General features: G+C 45.8%; 1 protein-coding gene across 6 annotated transcripts in view; it reads left to right on the forward strand.

Moving 5' to 3' along the window:
• The window catches only part of celf2 (cugbp, Elav-like family member 2), a 206,192-nt gene that overhangs the window by 132,097 nt on the left and 52,996 nt on the right, over positions 1–21,099 (forward strand). For all 6 annotated transcript variants that reach the window (XM_084573498.1, XM_084573499.1, XM_084573501.1 and 3 more), the window contains one exon: positions 5,251–5,333. In XM_084573498.1, the coding sequence (XP_084429624.1) occupies positions 5,251–5,333 (83 nt within the window). The remainder of the gene's footprint in view (positions 1–5,250; positions 5,334–21,099) is intronic.

The raw sequence follows: 21,099 nt of genomic DNA on the forward strand, positions 1-21,099 counted from the left end.
GGACTTCTTATTCGTAGCGTCAATTCGTCAGCACGTCAGCGCCAGTGCAGCCGTTTCCATCGGCTTTAATTAAACCATTGTTATTTTAAGAATTCTCTGTTTCAGCTGGGACGCTGGAGCCCAGACTAATGGAAGTCATTTAAGTAGATTAGCTGGTGCTGAAGCTAAGATGACCCCACCCACCCACCCTACCTACTGTGCGGCATGGGAGATGGGAGGCTCTCTTTTTAAATTAAGAATTTGCAAAGAAAAAAAAAAGGGCACAACGAAAGTCAAATTGCAGGTTGTGACCTCTGAGGTTGGCCTAATTTTTAGACATGAAGACTATGTGCCAACGCCAGCCCATAACACCAACCTCCTCAACGTCCTCAAATCAGCCCCCCCTTCAGCTTCTCTGATGCTCTGTTGTCTTGAGCCGAGAAGCCGGGGTCGCCCTGTTGTTGGACGGGGCAGATGTGTTGACAGAGGCGGGGCGTCGCGGGGAGGCGGGGGGAGTCAAAGGCCCCCTTCAGCAGCCATGAAGCATTTATGAACCGGCATCTCCCTCCTCTGCTCTCTATTCCACTCACAGCTGCTGTTTATCTCCCCTCTCCTCCTTCTTCTTCTTCTTCTTTTTTTGTGCCTCGCAAACCCTCTGCCCCTCTTTCCGCATGTCCTCCACGTCCGTGTACCGTTAACACCCCCACCAGCCTCTAATAGATTTGTTCCCTTCTCTCCAAATGTGTGTGTTCACATCTCGTTTGAGTGTCCCTCTTCAACAACACAAGCAGAGTGTGTCTCCTCGCTCTGAGCCCTCGTGGCCTTCAGGTAAATGTTTGCGTTGCGAGACAAGAGACACAAATTGATGGAAGGAGCTTATTCCAGCACTTCTTCCCCCCACTTATATATGTTTAAATAAAAGGCAGACACACTCTTAGAATATGTGCGCTCTCATTGGTTTTCTGCAGGGTTATTTTGTATGTGCGAGGCGCGAGTGCGCTGACTCTTAAACAGGTGGAAGGGGAACACTGCGAGAACGTCTCCGGGTGTAAATGTGTGTGTGAGTGTGAGGTCCACTCCTGTGCTCTTTGATCCCCGTCTTGACAGCCCACCACCTGGGACGATCTGCCACATGCCGCACTGGCTCCGGGGCCCCGGCTACGCCGTGGGAATCACAACACACAGCGGCTGACGCGGCGCCAGCAGCCCGGCCACCCTCCCCCGCATTATGTGCCTTCAGAATCGCTACTGCTAACACCAAAAAGCTAGCCCCCTCTCATATACAGGCACGCAGAAAACTCCGGCAGAATCCTAATGTACAGTGTGCGGCTCGAAGCCAGCCCTCATACACCCTTATTGGAATTGCTAATCACGCACATGGGGCCAAAGCTTGAACACAGGTGCAAAAGGAATTATAATGGCATTATAATGCACAATTCTGAGGCAATAAAAAAAAAAAAAGCTCCCCCTCGAACGCTCAGAGCGCTGCACCAAGTGTGCTGTGCATATTTAAAGAGTTGTAGACATAGAATCAATATTTCTTTTTCAATTTCGTACACGCGAAATGTTTGGTGTTCAAGTGGTAACATCAGCCGCAAGTTGTGAGAAAAGCCACTGGAAGGCAACTGTTGCCGTCCAGATGCAAAAAAGGAAATGCAAGTGTGTAATGAAAAACTTTGGAAATATTAACATTTTCAACAGAAATCTCCACCAAGAGGGCGCCGTTCATGTGGATAAACACGACGCCATTGGAAAGCAGCATGTGCGCATGTACAAACTGTGCTTGATTCACTTATGTTCCTCACTTTCTTAAGTTTTCTTTCACCTGTTGCGTGGCGTACAAACAAGAAGAGACTATCAGCAACATGGCAACCGGAGACCGTGGGATGTAAATGACATTCATGCAGTTTGTTGCGATGATAGATGATAGACGAAAGAACCATTGGCGGTGCAAAGGGGGTTGGCTACCAAGTTGAATTGCTCTCAGCTTTGAGGCAGCAACCACTGGGAAACACCAACCACGACTTTGGTTCCCATCATGGAGTAGCGGCAGTGATGACGGTGTTTTAGTTTCAGGTAGAGAGCAGCAAATGGCAAGAAGAGCTAGATCCATTCACTGGCATTATTTTATTTTCTGCTCGTTTCACTTGGAAGTAATTTACGTTGGCAATGATCGGCCATCGGCTACAAAGAGATCAACGATGAGCGAATGGCTTGTGCATGTGAACGGTGACGGTTGGAGGTGCATGCAAACCTTCCACTGACTGACCAAAAACAACACTGGACACATGACAACTTTGGGACCACTATATAAAAATAAGGATTTTGAATTTTGTAGATTTGAGGATTGGGACCATTTTTTACCACAAGTGCTTTTTAATCCATAAGTAGACTAATATCTATCCAATAAAAACACTGAAACAAGTCTAATTGGACTTGTAGATGTTCCTATTTAAACCCCAACTCCCCACCAGTCTTTGAGAGCTAAAGACTTTGATGTAATGTCTTCAATACACTCATACATTTGGTGTCAGTACTTAGTGTAGTGATATCAGTGCTTCCTCTTCACCCTAGCCCTCACCAAATTCTTATCACGATACCAGAGAGCAAAGATGATACACAACTGCCAGACATCTACAGCATGTGGAAGGTAATCAGTCTGGTGACCTACATGGAGTAAATTTAGTAAATTCTTAGTCTGTCAGTCATGACTAATTTCCCCTCTTATCTCCGCTCGTTTAACTGGTGGAAGCCGGTGTGAAACTCTTGGTGGTAAATTGAGGCTGATAGTTGAAGCAGAGGGCTCAGGGTTTAGTGAAGTGACACCCCGAGCTGTCTTTCACGCTGCGGGCCATGGAGGAAGAAAAAAAAAAAAAAAAAACACTAAGCTGAGCGTTATCCCCGCTAACACACAGCCACTGAACCCTCTGAATCACAACACCAATCACGTTGCCGACGCTAGGCCGGGGGCCAACTATTCAACAGCCCCGGCACCCAGAGGACGCCGCAGGAATTCAGATCCATTACGCTCCCAGCCTCATCAAAGGGACTCAGGGATTCGGATGCTAAACCCGCTCCAGATGCTCACCGTTGGATTTCACTAAGATGCTCCGCATGGGCGGGTGTCGCGAGGGCAACGGAGCCGGCAACCGGTCCGCCTCATTCCCGCCGAGTTGATGTGTGCCACAAACACAATGGGGAGGGCGACGAAGCAGATGTAAACAACGGTGCTCTCAGCTCATCTCGGGACAAATAAATACACACTGAAATGAACAGATGAGCAGAGCTGGAGGCTGCGGGTTCAAACCTGGAAGGAAGATGCTGAAGCTGCAGCAGTGGCTCACCTGTGGATGGCTTATGCTAATAGTATCCAAAATAAAAACGCTGACTTTTTATCTAAGTAGCTTCTTCAGTTGCTGAAGACTGGTGGGGAGTCAGGGGTCAAGGCGAACAGATGCTCAACAAACTGACATCACAGCTGCCCGACGATATTCTGGAGGAAGTTTACAAAAAGGCGCAAAAATCGGAACAACACTGACTCAACGGAAATTCACACAAAATCAAAGAAACCGTACAACTGGCCATCCAGGAGAAGTGGGTCAAGGACAGGGAGCTCACTCAAGCGGAACAAGATCTTCAAAGAACAGGGGTGTCGCGCTTTTTTCGTAACCGGTAGTCGCCATTATGCCACTTCCTGTTTCTATAGCGTCAAATAACTAGCTAAAATGACATTTGAACGTTCACCAACGTTATATTAACTGCCTAAAATGACAGAAACCATCCTTAAAAAAAATTATTTGACATGTATTTTAGTGTTTTAGTTTGGCCCAAGTCCCACCCACTAACATGGAGGGGGTGGAGCTTATGACCTATACTGCAGCCAGCCACCAGGGGGAGCTCTACTTGCTTTGGCTTCACTTTTGAGGAGCAGTTCTGCTGTCCAAACAGTAAATGTAGACATTTTCATAATTCTTAACACTAAAACAAAGGAAAACAATTGGAATTTTTTCGTTATTTATATTTTCCTATAGTGTTATGTAACTGGTCCGGCCTGGCTGAGATCAAAACCTGCCCTCCAAGCTAAGTTGCCCTCATTGTTTAGCATTTTTTTTGGCTGTACCATGACGTGGATGACTGAGAACCTTCACAGGCATATGCTAATGTATGTAAATCCGTCTTGTTTACCAAGTAGGGGTCCATGCAAGATCATTTACGGTTGTTCCGCTGAATTTTATTGTATTAGCTCACCTTAGGATGCACCTTCAGCATCGTGTAGTCTCGATAAATGTCAGTCTTGTTCTTAATTTCCGTGCAGCTGCTACATAATCATGTCGTGAGGACAGCTTGGAGTCCTTACCGTTGTCCGAACCCCGTGTTTGACATGAATCTCTAAAAAAAAAAAAAGGAGCATTAGAGAGAAAATAGAGGAGTCACACCTCTGTGTCTGGCCTACATGTCCTGCTGCTGGGACTGCAGCGTCCCGGCCCCGTCCCACTCTGCAGGGGGGATTACACACAGATTAACGAAGAAGCAAAATCTCTCTCTCCCTCATTTCGTTCTCCTTCCTTCAGTTCAGATACAGTGCCGGCGTCTGCTGAGTGCATAGGAAGCTAATTAAGCTTTGATTTGCAGGTTTAAAGACGTCTGAGTGTCAAGGTTGAACGTGGCCTAAATCTGAATCGATCGTGAGAGTGAATGTTTCATTCTTGAAAATAGCTCAGAATCTGCCGCTGAATCGTCAGAGATTTCTACTTTTTTAATGACACGTTGATTCGTAGTCGTTTGAACTGTTAAACTGTTCATTTGTCTCCCTTCTCAGACGTAATATCTCAGATTTGAACGTAGCGGGAGTAGTTTGAGCCGCAAATCCCTGGAAATAATTCACGAGAGAGCGAGAAACAAATAAATACTTTCTCCGGCGAACGAGGGATAAAGCGACTGCTCACAGATTACTGAAGGATTAATGAAGAGACAACTCCTTCTCCACCGTCTTCCTTTTGTGTCTTTATTGTTTTGTGTGTGTGTGTGTGTGTGTGTGTGTGTGTGGGTGTGTGCGCGCCCGACACTTCCTTCAGGCGTAACTCATCAGCACTGAAACGCATCCAAACGCTCCTCTCTTCCCCTCCGCTAGGATGTTTTGTCCTTAACATTCGCTCAGCGTCGCCTGCCAGTGTCGACAGGTGATGCCAAGCAGATGAATAGAGGAAATGCTCTTTGTTGCTCCTTATGCTCATCCCCCCTCTCTCACCCCTTCTCTCTCTCTCTCCCCAGGCTGCTGTTTTGTCACGTTTTACACAAGGAAAGCTGCCCTTGAAGCCCAGAATGCACTGCACAACATAAAGACCTTAACAGGGGTGAGTGCGAGTCCTCATTTATTTTTTTTTTGCTCTGCCCGCTTCCTCCTCTAATCACACACTTACAGCAGCGGCCCGAGGCGGCCCCACCTCGACCTGAGAGGAGAGTGTGTGTCGGTGTGAATGCGCCGGTGTGAGCCGCCACCGCCACGGTGCATTTGCAAAGCGTGCGAGTGGCCGATAGCGCGAACGCCGCGGCTGCCAGAGTTGGCCTGTGAAAGAAAGTGTGAACTCTGGAAGTGATGAGCGCACGTTAAAAGTGCCCCGTGCAAAACATCCTTGAGAAGAGATGAGATTTATTTTTGGTGCGTCTTCAAAACTCGAGACCACTCTGAGAATGTTTCGTACCTAACAAGAAATACAGACAAAGACCACGCCTTAATTGATGCAAATGAGTTCATTGGTAGACAGGACCAGACTGGGGCAACTTTGGCTCCTGAAATCCATACTACTGTGACATGTCAGTCCTGAAATACAATTAAAGTACTACTGAAATGCATCTGAAAAGGCTAATGCTAACGCTAGCAGAGGAACGGTCCAAATCCTCTGGACAGCAGTCAGTTAACAACTTCACCAAACGTCCTGTGGAAACAGAGAGAAGGAGGCAGCACATTGACTATTTGATAAAGTTATTAGACCTTTAGCTGCTACAATATCCCATCTAACAACACGCTGTGGAGTACTATTAAATGCTGTCGATGGTGCTGGGGTGCTACCTGTCTTTATACAGGCTGTACATATCTGCAGCTCACAGTGTGTAGCACATGAGCTGTCTGTTCTCAGCATATGTATCCAGATCAAGAATATAGACTGGTTCCTTTAATGAATGATGGAGGAGGAAGTAAAGAAAATAGAGGGATGGGGAGGGATCAAGTTGAGAACTGATACAGACGTACATGCAACACATCAAGTTAATAGATGTGCCTGGTTGGAAAATTGTTCAGATTATTTGCTCTAATCTACATTTGCATTACTGCCCTCTGCGTTTGCAGCATGCACGTCTTTCCTCGTGCACACGCGATTAGTTTCTTCATCAAAACATCAGATTTAATCGCTTCATTGCATCAGTTCCTGCTTTTCCGGCTCCTCGTGCAGCCGTCCGACAATAAGCAGCAGTGTTGATGCTCCGTTCTCCAATATTGTTCCTTCCCGTGGCCCAGGAGAGCAATAGAGGAAGTGAGCTGCAGCTCGCTCGCACTCTCACACTTCCAGCCCTGTGTGGATATTTAGAGGCCCCCAGATCCCTTCTGCTCAGGTTATTGGCTGCTTCCCCCGCCTCTCTCCTCGGCTTCTCCGGCTAACTGGAATCTCATCCGTCGAGCGCCTGCGCTCTCCTACTGCACTTCTGTCAGTTGGACCGGCAGATAGGCCTCCTGGGCAGGACGGGATTGGATGCCACGAATCCCACGAGAGCCGTCCGCCGGATTTCCGCCCGGTCCCCGATTCGAGCTTTTTGCACAGAGTCGCCGTGTTAATTGCTGGTGGAACAAGCGTGTTAAATTTGGAGTGTTCTCCTGCACAGTGAGAGTTTGTCACTTATCCCTTGTTGGAGGTGTGAACCAGCCCGGGGGAGGACACATACTGCAGCACTTTCAGGATTATAGGAACATGAAATCGCCTTCTTCTACACCATAACACCCTCAGCTCTCTGTAGTCTGTCTGGTCATCCCCTCCTCCTCGCTGGATTCTCTTGCCTGCTGCATCTCTCTGCTTGTTATGTTTGATGTCAGGTTCATGGAGAGTGGAGGTTTGGTTTCAGGACTGGAAGAAGAAGCTCCTCAACCTTGAACATAAAATAACTGTAGGAAATGTGTATTAACCTGACAGGAGATACTGTGAAACAGGTGGTTAGTCAGTTTTACAGCTTAGGAAATCAATTTAATGCATTTCATATCTAAAAACATTTTTTTGATGAATTAAAAGCGTCACCTCCAAACTGCTTCTATGACCGAGCTGTCTGACTGATCTATCTGAGCCCGTTTCAAAAGCATCAACCAATAAACTTGCAGAAGATATTAGACTAGTCTTTCACCCCTGAATGTCGTCTTTCAGGCGTCTTTCAAATACGATTTTTTTTAAATGACAGTTGAAGATGCAACCTTAAAGAAAGAAACTGCACTGATGCAGATCCGAGCATTTGCCGGAGGTTGCCGGAGTGAAAACCAGATGATCGATAGCTTCACACGTACGTAATTAAAGCTGCATCACATCCATCTTTTCACAGCTGGACTGCACCGACCGGCTGATGTCCGGTACTGACGGACGGACGTGGAGCATTGACCGTAGTTTACTCTCAAGCACACTGAATCGATAGTGGCATAATGACAGATCATTAAGTGTTTTTTATAATGTTTTAACGATGGTTCGGCCTCAGTTCGGAATATAAAAGGAGGAAGGAGGCAGCTAGATGCACGGGGGAAAAAAATAAAAAATAATAAATGATGACGAGGATTGGTGAATTAATTGCTGAGTGAGGCACGTCAAGACAAAAGCAGAGGAGGCAGAGAGAGGGAGAGATTGAGCAGGAGGTTAGCAGAGGTGATGGGCAGATGGACAGGAAAGAGGTGGAGTGGAGCACTCCAGCACGCTCGAGGGCAAAGCAATAAACGGGCCGCAGTTAAAAACCAATACCTGCTTATTAACTTCCCCCACTCTCCTGGCTTGTAAAAAGCCAGCGGAACAATGTTTGTGTTGGCGCTCTTCCCCTCCCTCGCTCTTTCTCTCCGTCCAAACCCAAGGCCCTGACGGGGGGAGAGATGCAATCGGAGTGGAGAGCTGGACGGGGGCCAAATTGGAAAAAAAAGGGCACCGGAGCTGGCGGCGCCGACCGGCAGCCATGTTGGTTCAGGACGGAGCCAGTCGAACGGCTGCCTCTTTTTATTTTGAGGGCAATAAGTGACAGTTTTTTTTTTTTCCGGTTTACGTGATGAATCTGTCCCCGTACGGCTCTCAGGATGAGAGGGAAGCGTCGGGGCTTAGGCGTCTTTGCCAGGTGAAAGAGAATCAACAAACGACAGCTGCTCCTCTGCCAGCTCTCCGTCATACATCTCCATCCCTCCTCAGCCGTCTCTGCTGAAGATCCGTCAGCGGCCTGACAGCCGAGCGCACGCCAAACGAATGCATATGCGATTTTACGCATGCAGAAGGTGTGTATTTATGTCGGCTCCGGTCCTGTCTGTCAAGTGTCAGTGATGCAGTAGTGTTACCACACAACACAGTAGTGTTACCACACAACACAGAGCTCAGAACAGGAACTAAACGCTGTGTTACTTCTTGTTTCCACTTTTAGTTTATTTTTAAATCTCTTGCTGTAAGGAGACACTGATCACTGGATTTCCTGCAAACAAGGTCATTTTGAATAGAAGAGGAGTCTGGTAACACGGTGTTTTAACTGATAACTCTGAATGCAATTGGATAGTCCTCCAACCACTCAGTTTTGTTGGAAACAAATTCAACCCAGCGTTGCTCAGATGTCGTGTATGACTGCTGGTATAGTCAGTTTAGGCTTCTGCGTCAATTCGGCGTCGTAGCTACGGTGATAGCCCCGACCCTACGTAGACACTAGCGCCATAGCCCGACACGCTCCTCCCCAGGGGGATCTGTGATTGGTCCACTAGGTAGTAGCATGTTTCTGCTTTAGTATTTCCGGCTGCTTCTCCATCTCCGCAATCTTCAAATTGATTGTTTTGGATCAATAAAGATGGAACACATGGAGTAAAGGTTAACTGAGGAGGTTTGGAGATACGAACATTTGTACGACTCGTCTTCGGCGAAAGTCTCAGTCGCCATTGTAGAAAGTAGAAACAAAAATGAACCCGATTGGCAAAAAAGACACAGCGCCATCTAGAGTTTGGGTGGTGTTTTTACAGAGCGAGCCAGACTGACGAGTGCACAAGTATAAATGGCTCTCACCGTACGTAGGTTACGGCGTCTATGTCCCGCAGTACCTTAAATGAGCCTTTACTTTTCTGTCCATCGCTTTATATGTTAAACCCCGCCCCAAAAAGATATGATTGGTCCGGCAGATCTTTGCAGGAGCATAATCCGTTCCCAACGGAGAGGCTCATAGTTTCAAAAGACACCTGTGAGATTTTTCACGTGCAAATCTTCAAATAAATAAATAAATACAGACTAGCTGTTTTAATTATCAGCTGCTTCTGCAATAAATTCAGCATTAAAAGAAACCGTCTCTAGAAACTAGTCCGTCTAAACATTGCAGATTCACGGTGTCACCATTCTACCTCGCCGATTGCAAACGTCGCAGGGCGCATAAATCTGCAGGTGGGGGTTCGTCTGCAAAAAATGTCGGCAAAATGGAAAACAAAAATAATGAGTTGTGTCCGCGTGGCACAAACGACGGATAGAGACGAGCGCTTCTCAAAGAACAACAGCTTTTTCACTGGAGCTGCTTCCTCCTAATGACGCGCTAATGAAGCTCCGGGGGGGTGGAGACAGAGTTTGTGCATGTGTTGCCCCGCAGAGCCATGTGTTCATCTCTCCAGCTCTTAATAGCGCTACAGTGAGGTCTAAATATGCTCACAGAGCCGCCACCGTAGCCCGTCTATCGTGGAAAAACATGCCCCGTCGTACCCCTGGAGCGATGTAAAGCCATAAGACTGGTCCCCCGCTGCACGGGCTGATCAACGCCCCTGCACGACTTTTATGTGCACGCCAGCATATGCCCCCCCGACACACTTTATTGCATTACATTCTTTCACCTTTTTTCTTCTTTTTTTTTTTAATTTCCCCCATTCCCCCGCCCCCCCCCCCGAGAACACAACACACGCTGAGACGTGGCGCACGGCCGGCGAGTTAAAGCCTGTCAGCCCGCCCGTCAGACAAGGTTGTTTTAGATTTTCCACTAAATTGAACTCTTTCATTAGCGGCTGACAGATGTCTAAACGCCCGGTGTCTCCCCCCACGACGCCCACCGATCGAGCCCCAAGGCCGCTTGTTCCCCCATCTGAAGCTGGGTGTAGGAGGAGGAGGAGGAGGACGAAGGGAGGGGATGGAGGGATGAAGGGAGGAGTGAAAGCTAATCTAGGACGTGTCCTCTGGAGTGCCCTCCAGCTTGGAGAAGTTCACTCTTTCATCCACTCTCTCCTCTCGTCCTCTTCCACCACCACCACCACCACTCCTCTCTCTCTCTCCGTTCACTTCTGTCCTGCTGCATCTCTCCCTCCATCCTCCTCCATCCCTCTTTTTATTTTGTGAAGGAGCAAGGATGAAAAGCGCTTTGATTCGCAGTTTCTCTCAAGGATATTCCGCTCCGGCGGTGAGACGAAGTTGTGTTGGTTGGTTGGTTGGGGTGGAGGGCGTGGATGGTGGTCGGGGAGCGAGGGAGCGGGAGAGCTGGGGAGGGGGGGCTTCATACGCGATCAGTCGAAACCCTCCCCCCACCCCCTCCTCCCCCTCCCCCGTCCTCCACGTGGGCGGATCAGAGCGCTTGTCGAGCGTCGGGCTTGATGAAGAAGAAGCGTGGGGCTCATTAAAAGCCGCCGTCGCACCGAGACCACACGCACACACGGGTCCCCACTTCCCTCACCCTTTTTCTGCCGGTGAGATAATTAGTGACGCTCCGCCGCCGGAGCACAGGCGCCGGGCTGTGTGTGAGCACTCGCGCAAGCGAAGGCACATCAAAGGGCCTCATGAAAGGAAGCGTGATCTCAGGCTAGGTTAGGGTTTAAAAGCAAAGGCAATTTAGAGTCCAAAGACACAAGCCGTTTAATCGGTCATTTATTATTTCAAGTCGGCGGACGGAGCCCCCGACTGTAAGTGATAATGTGCATTATCGTTTTCAGTGATGTGAGAAATCATATTCTTTCAAGCAGAGGCCCCCGTGGTCTGAAGACGCCCGACTCTCCCTTTGAAGGGAACTCTTTGCTCTGAAATGACGGCAGGCAGCAGGCCTCGTGTTTATTGGGATTTATATTTGAAATATTGTTTGATAATTAAAATATTAAGGATCCAAATTCAAATAGTCACACTTATGTTTAACTTTACAAGCTGTTAAAGCTCATGTATTAATGCTTCACAGACCTACGTGTGTTAAAGATGAATTAACCTTTTACTAATCTAATCTTATCCCTTTCATTTTTAACAGTTTTGTGTCTCTAACTGGTTAATCTTATGGCTTCATTAATGTTAATTATTTATAAACTACTCATTAATACTGTAAAGGTAAAATATGATGCTAGAGGAGCACGCACACCAGCTAATGGGATTTTTCCACATCCCAGCGGCTCCTTTGGATTTATGAACGTCTTTTAACACATCTCTAAAACATGAATAAATTATTATTTTCTGGAGCTATAAAAAGCCATTCTTTTCAATTACAATAACCCCTTTTAGACGGGTTACAAACAAGGCTGCAGTTTTATTAAACTTGTTTAATTATTTGGCAATTTTAGAGACTTTTTTTACACTTAATTGTCCATGTTGTTTGATATTGTAGTCTTAACAGAAGCCACAGGTGCAATGAACAAGACTAAAAGATAATGGGTTATTTATATTTTAGATTATTAAGTTAATTTGACTGTGTTTTTAAGTGAAACATGGCAACCGACCCCTCTGCAGCCGTTGTTACCAACATCCCCGGACAGTTACTTCAAGTGAATAAGACCAGACTCCTTTCTAAAGCTTGGGCTATGCTTCTGGAAAGGCCTATGCGAGAGGTCGACGCCATTGTAAGCACATGAACTCCTATGCTTGAGTTTCTCCGTGTGCTTCAGACATTGGCAAACGCAGAAAAGACAGTAGACGTCTGAGTTTGTTGGAGCCTGGAGGAGGAAGGGGAATGTTTTCTCGGCTTGTCCGAGCGCTGACAGACGTAGGTGAGGAAATGCATTTTCAGACCAATCACGGTTGTTGACGGGCTGCGTTGCCTCAACATGTAGTTTCAGTTTTTTCCAGTACAGAAGCATACGTTTGGCCTGAACGAATAGGAGAGGGAGTCAGAACTGCAATGTACCGGTCAAATCTGACGGGAAAGGGTTTGACGCCTCTGTCCAAAGTGATGGGACCGAACGTCTCTGACTATTTCACATTGTGGACACAGTAAACCAAGAAAAACGACAACTGCTTTTCATGTTTAAAGTCCATTTGCATCAGCTCAGGCCACCACGCAATTGAGTCTGTAGTGAATCTCAACGTTGCGTTGCATCAGTCCAACAACACGATTGGCCTCATGCTTCCTGGTTTGCCTTTTATAAACTAAACTATATTATGGGTAGGGGGTAAGATGTGCTTGCATCTCGCATTATTATGGTAATTTAAAGACGCATGCTCTTATTCTATGTGCTATATACTGCATAAATCGTTTGTAGTAGTTGGAATAGCATTATAATTAGGGGCCAGGGTCTCATGAAATTTTGTGGGAAACACTGATGTTTGTGTCACCCCTTATAACCTTTAACATTACTCAAGAGACGGACAAATCTTTCCTAGCTCGCTGTGTATGGCTTTAAGTCGGCGGTGAACTGTGCTTAGTTTAACATTTTTTGGGGGGGATCATGAGATTTACTTCCAATTTATAGTTCTTAGCTTAAAACTTATCTGTCCTTGTTTGATCTCAAACAGGATTCACACCACCAGATACAATCTGATGCTCTCGGCCGATAACCTGCGACAGAGTGGAAGCTGCTCCAAACGGCATTGATCAACTCAGTAATGACTCCTGAATCTAATCAAAACCCATCCATCATATGTATAAAAGGCCGGCATTTATCATCCGTTGCCGGCGTGTTTGAAGTGTGTGTGTGTTGTCATTAATAGCGTTTCATTGATAGCGGTGCGGTGAGAGGAGAAATGCTTCATGTCCACGGCCTGTCAGTCGATGTTTGTTCAGGTGCGAGCCTATTACACATATCGCTGCTCTATCACAATGGCTCTCCTGCTCGGGCGCTTAAGAAGCCGACGAGCCGGCGGCAGGAGAAAGAGATGAGGTAGCTCCCGCCGGCTGATACGGGAGCCGATTCCAGCAACCCGCGGTGCCACGGACAAGCTCCCGTGAAACCTGACCGCTGTAGCTGCCCAAGGACCTGGGAAGTAGTTGTAGACGGTGCTAAGCCCAAAACACCTAAAATGCAGCAGTGTCGGATATTAAATTTATCATGTAGTAAGCCGTGTGTCATCAAACATTCATGCGTTATAGCCTGGAGGATATTATGCAACAAGCTGAAAGGTTAGACCTCGGACAAGTGGTTCATAAAAAGGCTCAGTGGAGACAGCTGACCGGCGATTAAGAGCGGCACGCGGCTCGCTTTTAAATATGCACTCCTGAGCGTGTGCGTCCTCGTCTTTAAATCCTCGCAGATCATTTAAGTCCAGAAAAACAACAGTGGCTCATTCATCGCAAACACCACCCCCACACACACACGCAGCCATTCCCACAGCAGTGTCATTACAGAGGCTCATTATCGAAATCAATTCAATTAAAGGCTGTAATTGCTGTAGTGAAACCCAAATGCTATCGCAAACAGAGCTGAAGGAAGGCAAACCTCATCGATGCAGCAACGCTCTGAGTGTGTGTTCACTACGCGAGTGTGTGTGTGTGTGTGTGTGTGTGTGTGTGCTCTTATTTAACGAAAGAAATATTAATCGCTTGTTTCAAATTAACTTCCCTCACCCCTCTTTTCTCTCCAAGTTGGTGGCATCGTTTAAGCATATTGATTTGTGGGGGGTGGTAAAGAAAAAAGGAGGGGTGTCGGTAAATGCAGGCTAACTATGTTAAACACTCAGTGTAGTTAGTGCGGAGACGCGACGCAGCATAGCTAATGCCAAATCCCTCTATCATTCTGCTCACACACATGCAGGCCGGGTTAATTGTTTACCGAGCTAAATGAAGTGGGGATAATGTAGGCTAACTGTGCGCTAAGCGCCGCTAAGACGAGGGATAATGTAAAGGACAATTTGATTAATAGTCGTTTGTTTGCAGGAAGGAGACTGAGCACTCTTTGCCTGCAACCCTAACCCTTACCTAAAGTTGACTTTTTATTCGAGGCTGTGCACCACCGAATCAGGCCTGTCAGACTTCTACTCTTAATTTAAAGTGTTGTGTTTTACGCCGAGTAAATTTAAACTAAAAGGAGTTGTGGAAGCCGGGGAACGGCACCTCCGACTAAATCAAGGCACCGCCAAACAGATCTGGTTCAACGTCGGCGTCTGGATCTCTTTGGAGCTTTGATCACCTCAGGTGTCAGCGTACACTTTTTAATTCAAATTCATCAGAATCATCCCATCGTTAAGGAAAGGAAGAGCGTCCATGACATGGTTTACGAGTAGAGGAATGTACGCACATGAAAATACATTGGTGATAGACAAGGGGCTGCAAATCAAGCAGCAAAGACCGAAGACCGTGTGTACTTGTTTACTTCTGAACCGATTATACTGTATAGGTAAAAGTCAGAGTGATTGCACTTTGTGTTTTAGGCCAGGTAAAGTCTGACTAAAGGAAGCCTTGGGTCCAGGAAACGGCACATCCGACTAAATCGGGGCACCACTAAACTGATCTGGTTTGACGTCAGCGTCTGAAACTCTTTGGAGCTTTGATCTGTTCAGGTGTCAGCGTGCACTCTTTACTTCAAGTTCACCTGAATCAGAAAACCTTGATTTTGCATCATTGCTGAAGGGAAGAGCATCCTTGACATTGGTTCGCGAGGAAAGGAATGCACGCAAGTTAAACATGCGCTTCACATAACCTTAAATGCTAATGACAAGTGGCTGCAAGTCAAGTCCCGAAGAGCAAATACCATGTGCACTTGATTACTTCTGATCCGATTATACTACGTAGGTAAAATTCAGAATGATCACTTTGTGCTTTAGGCCGGGTAAAGTCTGACTAAAGGAAGCCTTGGGTCCAGGAAACGGCATCTTGGACTAAATCAAGGCACCACCAGATCTGGTTTGACATCAGCGTCTGAATCCCTTTGGTGCTTTGATCGCCTCAGGTGTCAGCGTGCACTTTTTAATTAAAATTCTTCAGCATCATCCCATCGTTTGAATCCTTGACGTGGCTCACGAGTTAAGGAATGCATGCAAGTGAAACATGCAACAAAATCACAGCTGCAAATCAAGTAGCAGAGACCACATGTACTTATTTACCTAGATCTGGTTATATAGGTGTAAGTCAGTGATACGTAGAGGAAGTATCATCTGAAAATGCAGTTGAGGCGTCTTTTGTGTTGACGATCGCTGTCTGGAGGTCATACGCTACGCCTTCTCGGGTGTTTTTGCATGAGACACTCTCTCAGGTGTGGCTGTGTGGCGAGTCGTATGGTCTCGGTCACCGTTATTGAATCCCAACTGTGAGGGCCATCTGTCTGACTTTGACCCAGCAGCTCACCGTCACACCTTCAGAGGGGAAGGGAGGGGAAAGTGTGTGTGTGCGCAGGAGATAAAATGAAAAGAGTGTCTGGTTCAGTATGTGCACTCCCTTAGTTTTTGGCACTGTGGTCATGCAAACTTGGCCGTTGCTTTGAAGGTGCCAACTGCCGGTGCAAACACTACACACAAGCCCCAAGTTAGTCCTCTGGCTTCGGGACAAGTCGACCTCTGACCTTTTAAGCGTCAGGGCATTCCTGGAAGACGAGCAAGAGGAGGCGACAGGGGGATAATGTTAACCCAAGAGCGGCAGTTAACATTTCGGTTTCCTGGATGCTCTGAGAGGGGCTGCCTCAGGGTGTGGTAGGGGCCTTAGGCTGCCTGAATGCAGGCCAGGTTGCTTGGACTCTCAATACACGATGAGGATATAAGGATAAGAAAGCTGAAAGGAAAGAACGGGGGGGGCGGACTGGTGGGTGACATTTCATCAGCTAGTCCGACAGATAGACACCTCGCCTCGGCCAGGAAGCAGGGAGTGATTAAAGAGACTGTCCTATAACTGGAAGGTCGTAAAATCCATCCTGGCTGCCCGCTGCACTCTGATCCCTCTGGTGTGATGTCGGCCTTATGGTTTCACTCAACCGGTTTTTACGGGCACAAACATCTCCAAGTGACTGGATAAGTTAATCTTGCGTAACTCCAATGTTGACTTGACACACTTAAATCTCAATTTTCAAGTATTGTTAGACAAAACAGAGCTAAAAGGACAGAGGATATAGGACTTATACTTGTCAGGTAGATGGAAACAGATTCTAAATGAATGCTAATTCTTCCATAGAGTAAGTTAGTAACTGATGGCTAACACATTAGCCAGGCAGCAACTTTAGAGGGTATTTTTATTCAGGTCTCTGAGCCAGGTTGACAAAAGCAGATGCAAAATTAATACTAAGGCTTCTGTTAAATGCTTGAGCAAGTATTAGCTAACACCTTAGCCATATGGCAACTTTATATGTGATTGTTTTTACAGGGTTCCGGGCAAGACAGAATATTCAACTTACACTCGTCAGATGGGCACAGACAGATGCTTAATGAATGCTTTTTATAAGAAGTTCCTACGACATTAGCCATGCAGCGAGTTTATAGGAAGTTATGTGAAATTTCTACATTTATAATGTGGACACAAACAGATGCTAAATGAATGCTAACATTTTCATGCAATATGTTTACAAGGTGCATACAAAACAGATGCAAAATGAATGCTAATGTTTCTATACAACCAGTTAGCAGCAGCGTGCTAACACGTTAGCCATAAATCAAGTTTATATGAGATTATTTTATCAGGTTTCAGCATTTATCAGGAAGGCACAAACTGATGCTAGAGCAGTGCTAATACAATGAGTTAGCAACTGTTTGCTAAAACATTAGCTATGCAGTAAGCTTGTAGGAAGTTATGTCAGGTTTCTAAATTTATAAGATGGACACAAACAGATGCTAAATGAATGCTAATGTCTGCAACAAGTTAGCAACAGTTTGCTATCAAATTAGCCATTGGCTAACTTTATATTTATATATTATTTTTGGTTTATGATTGGGGGTAGAAGCAGGGGGAAAGTATTAAGTGTTAAAAGTTAAATTAGCTCATGTTAGCTCATTAGTTGCAGACGGCGAAAGCTAATCTGGAGAGTAAAAAAACTATACGGCGTCCCAGCGCCTCACTGTTACTGGCGTGAGTGGCGCCTTTCAGCCGGCGCATTAATATGTAAATGAAATGTTAATCAGTTTTCAAAGGTGCGCGTTTATCACGTATTTCACCGCGGCGCACGCAGCGTGACTCAGTCGGTCTGAGATGAACTGTGAGGTTCTGCAGTGAGGACGTTCAAGAGCTCTGAAAATGATTAAAAAACAAACGGAGACTCTTTAGTTCAAGTGTGTCGTGGACGTGTTGAAGGCTGATAATAAACCTCTCTGAGCTCAGATAAACTTTTACGCTGGACAGTGTTCACCTCACTCTTCCTTTCTTCCCTCCTTCGTTCCTTGACTGCTTTCTTTCTCCAGTTTTTCTTTCTTTTGCTTCGTTGCCTCCTACTCTTCCTTCTTTCTTTCATCATTTTCCTTATCTCTCCTTTTTGATTACATCCTTGTCTCTTACCTTTTTCTTTCTTCCTACTGTTTTCTTTTCTGTCCCACTTCCTCCACCTATTCTTACTTTATTTCTTTTCTGTCCCACTTCCTTCCTTCCTTTCATCCATGTTTCTTGCCTCCTTGTCTACTTGTCTTTTTTTTTCCTGTTCTCCTTTCTTTCTTCCTCTCTGTGCTTGCTTTATTTTAGTCATTCTTTCTCTTCTACTACTCTTTCTTTTTTCTGCCTCCCATATTTTCTTTTTTATTTCTTTTGCTTACTTCCCTATCTCCTTCTTGCTTCCTTCTTCTTTCTTTTCTCGTGACCTTCCTTCCTTCCTTCCTTCCATCCATCTTGTTTTCCCGGCCTGCTTTTCTTTTTTCTTTTGTTTCTTGCGTCCTGTACTCCTTCTCTTCCATCCTTTCCCTGTACTCCTTCCTTCCTTTCTTTCGCTCCTGCTTTCTTTCAGCAATTCTTTCTTTTCTTCTACTCTTTCTTTCTTTCTTGGTTCTTTGTCGCCTACTCATCCATTGTTTTCCTGTACTCCTTCCTTGCTTCCTCTCTTGCTTTCTCTTTTTTTCTTTTCCTTTTAAGTTATTCTTTCTCTTCTACTACTCTATTTATTTCTTTTTTACTCACATATTTTCTTATTTCTCTTACTTCCTTGTCTCCTTCTTGCTTGCTTTATTTCTTCCTCGTCTTCTATCCTTTCCTTCTTTCATTTTTCTTTTGTTTCTTGCTTCCTTGTCTCCTTCTCTTCCATTTTTTCCCTCTTTCCTTTCTTTCTCTACTGCTTCTTTATTTTGGTCATTCTTTCTTTTCTTTCTTTCTTCATCCTTTCTCTTTATTATCCTACTCTTTCTTTCTTTCTGTCTTGCTTCTTTGTCTCCTACTCAACCATTGTTTTCCTGTACTCCTTCCTTTCTTCCCCTCTTACTTTCTCTTTCTTTTCTTTTTAAGTCATACTTTCTCTTCTACTCTTTCTTTCTTTCTTTCTTCCGTGTGCCCAAACCTTTCCTCCGTCTGACTGAATCATTTGATTCATCCTAACCGTACGGCCGCTCCTGGCGACTGTCTAGCTCCATTTTTCTTTTTTTTCTCCTTCCTGTTTAGTAAATCATGTTGCGATTAATTATTCTGCAGTGGCTGAGAGTGGCTCGTCAAAACCACTTCAATTAAAAGATTTCACACAAACAGAACAAAAAAAAAAAACAGGAAGGGCTCGCTCCTCTCACGTATGGAGGTAAGCAGCAGGTAAACAGGAAGTGGATGACTAATGCGGCCGCTGACTCAACACATGCGTCCGTGAAGCTAAATGCCAGCGCAGCGTCGCGTCGGCTGCAGACGCGTCATCTTTACGGTGTCGTTCCCCCCGCTGAGCATGTAATGAATGACAGACCGCGGCCGAGGGGCTGCCAGGCGAGAAGAAACAGCACCGTGGGATTGTGGGACAGCGGAGGAGAGTCTGGCTTTGTGGATCTCGGCGGGGAGCTCGCTGAGATCAAACACGTCGACAGCTCCACCGCCGCCGCCGCCACAACCACCGGGCATTCTGGGTAGACAGACCTGGGGAGCCAGACTCAGAGTTTTTGTACCTGTGTGTGTTTGTACATAAATGTGTGGGTGGGAGTGAATGACGGCGGCTGCTGTCGTGCCTTTTGTGTATTGTTTTTGTTTTTGTTTTCTGCCTTTAGAGGACAGACTTTGAAATGGATTAACGGGAAACTGACTTGATGTGACTTCCAGGTTTGCTTTGACATGACTTTCCTCCGTTTGATGTGGCTTCAGCCCACAACACACACACACACACACACACACACACACACACACACACACACACACACACACATCCTCCATCCTCCATGTCTCTGTGTCTGTCCTTGTGTTAGTGATACTGTACTGAGACTCTGAGCCTGGAGGCCCGTCCATCCGTCCGTCCAGACTCCACAGTTCTCTCCTTCTCCTCCTTTGTCTTCTCCATGTCATGTCTCGCTCCATTTTTCTCTCATCATTCCTCTGTCACTGTTTCTTTGTTCTTGGTTTTCTTTATTTGTGTCTTTCATTTTATTATTTTTTTTTCTGTCTGGCTTCTTTGCCTCCTAGTCTTTCTCTGTCTTTCTTTTCTCATGCACTTCCTTCCTTCCTTCCTTCCTTCCCTGCTTCCTTTCTCTATTTTTTTCCTTTTCTTTTTTCTTTCCTCTCTTGCTTCCTCATCTACGACTCTTCTCTTCTTCCTTTCTCATCCTCTTCTTTCCTTTCTTCCTTCCTTCCTTCCTTCCTTCTTTCATCTCTGACTCTTTTCTTCTTTTTCATCCTCCTCCTTCCCTCCCTCCTTCCTTCCTTCCTTCCATCCTTCCTTTTTTCCATATTTTTTTCTTTCTTTTCTTGCTTCCTAATCTCTGACTCTTCTCTTCTTTATTTCTCATCCTCCTCCTTCTCTCCTTCCTTCCTTCCTGCCTTCTTTCCTTCCTTCCTTCCTTCATACCTGCTCTCTTTCTCTAGTTGTCTTCTCTTTTTTCCTCCTTGTCTCCTTCTTCTTGTTTTTCTCTCACTCCATCTTTCTTTCCTCAAACACCTTTTCCTTTTCTTTTTTGCCTAATCTTCTTTCTTTCCATCCTGCTTTCTCTCTTTTTCTTTCATGCCTCGCTTCCTCATCTCCAACTCGTCTTTCTTTTCTCATCCACTTCCTTACTTCCTTCCATCCTTCACTCTTGTCTCCTACTCTGTCTTGTTAGCTTCCTCTCTTTCACCGATTCTTTCCCTTTTTCTACTCTTTCTTTTGCTACCATTTCCTCCCTTCCCTTTTTCTTTCTTTCTCACTTTCTTGCTTCATTCCTTCCCTTCATTCTTTCAGCCATTTCTTTCTCTTTCTCTCGCTGCCTTTTTCTCTTTTCCTTCTCTCCTACTCTTCCCTTCTTTCTCGTCCTGTAATCTTCCCTCCATTATTTCTCTTATTTTGCTTACTCCATTGTCTCCCAGTCTTCCATTCTTTCAGCCTCCTTACTTTCACTCTTGCTTCCTCCCATCCTTCCTTCCTTCGTTCCTTCTTTTCTTCATATAAGTCGTAGATCAACACGTTCAGTCACCGTTGAATTAAATCGCGTCCTTTCTTTGCTTCCACTCTGTCCGTCTTCATTTCTTCCTCCTCCACCGTTGACTGCCCCCATCAGGCAGGTTTTGGAACTAATCAATGGATTTATAAGAGAGAGAGAGAGAGAGAGAGAGAGAGAGAGAGAAGGAGGGAGGGAGACAGAGAGAGGAGGGGGGGAAATAAAGTCGAGTTAGGATGATAAGGAAGAGAGCAAGAGGGAGAGAGTTGGGATAAAG

The sequence above is a fragment of the Chelon labrosus genome, assembly GCF_963514085.1.
Source record: "Chelon labrosus genome assembly, chromosome: 23".
Lineage (NCBI taxonomy): Eukaryota > Metazoa > Chordata > Actinopteri > Mugiliformes > Mugilidae > Chelon > Chelon labrosus.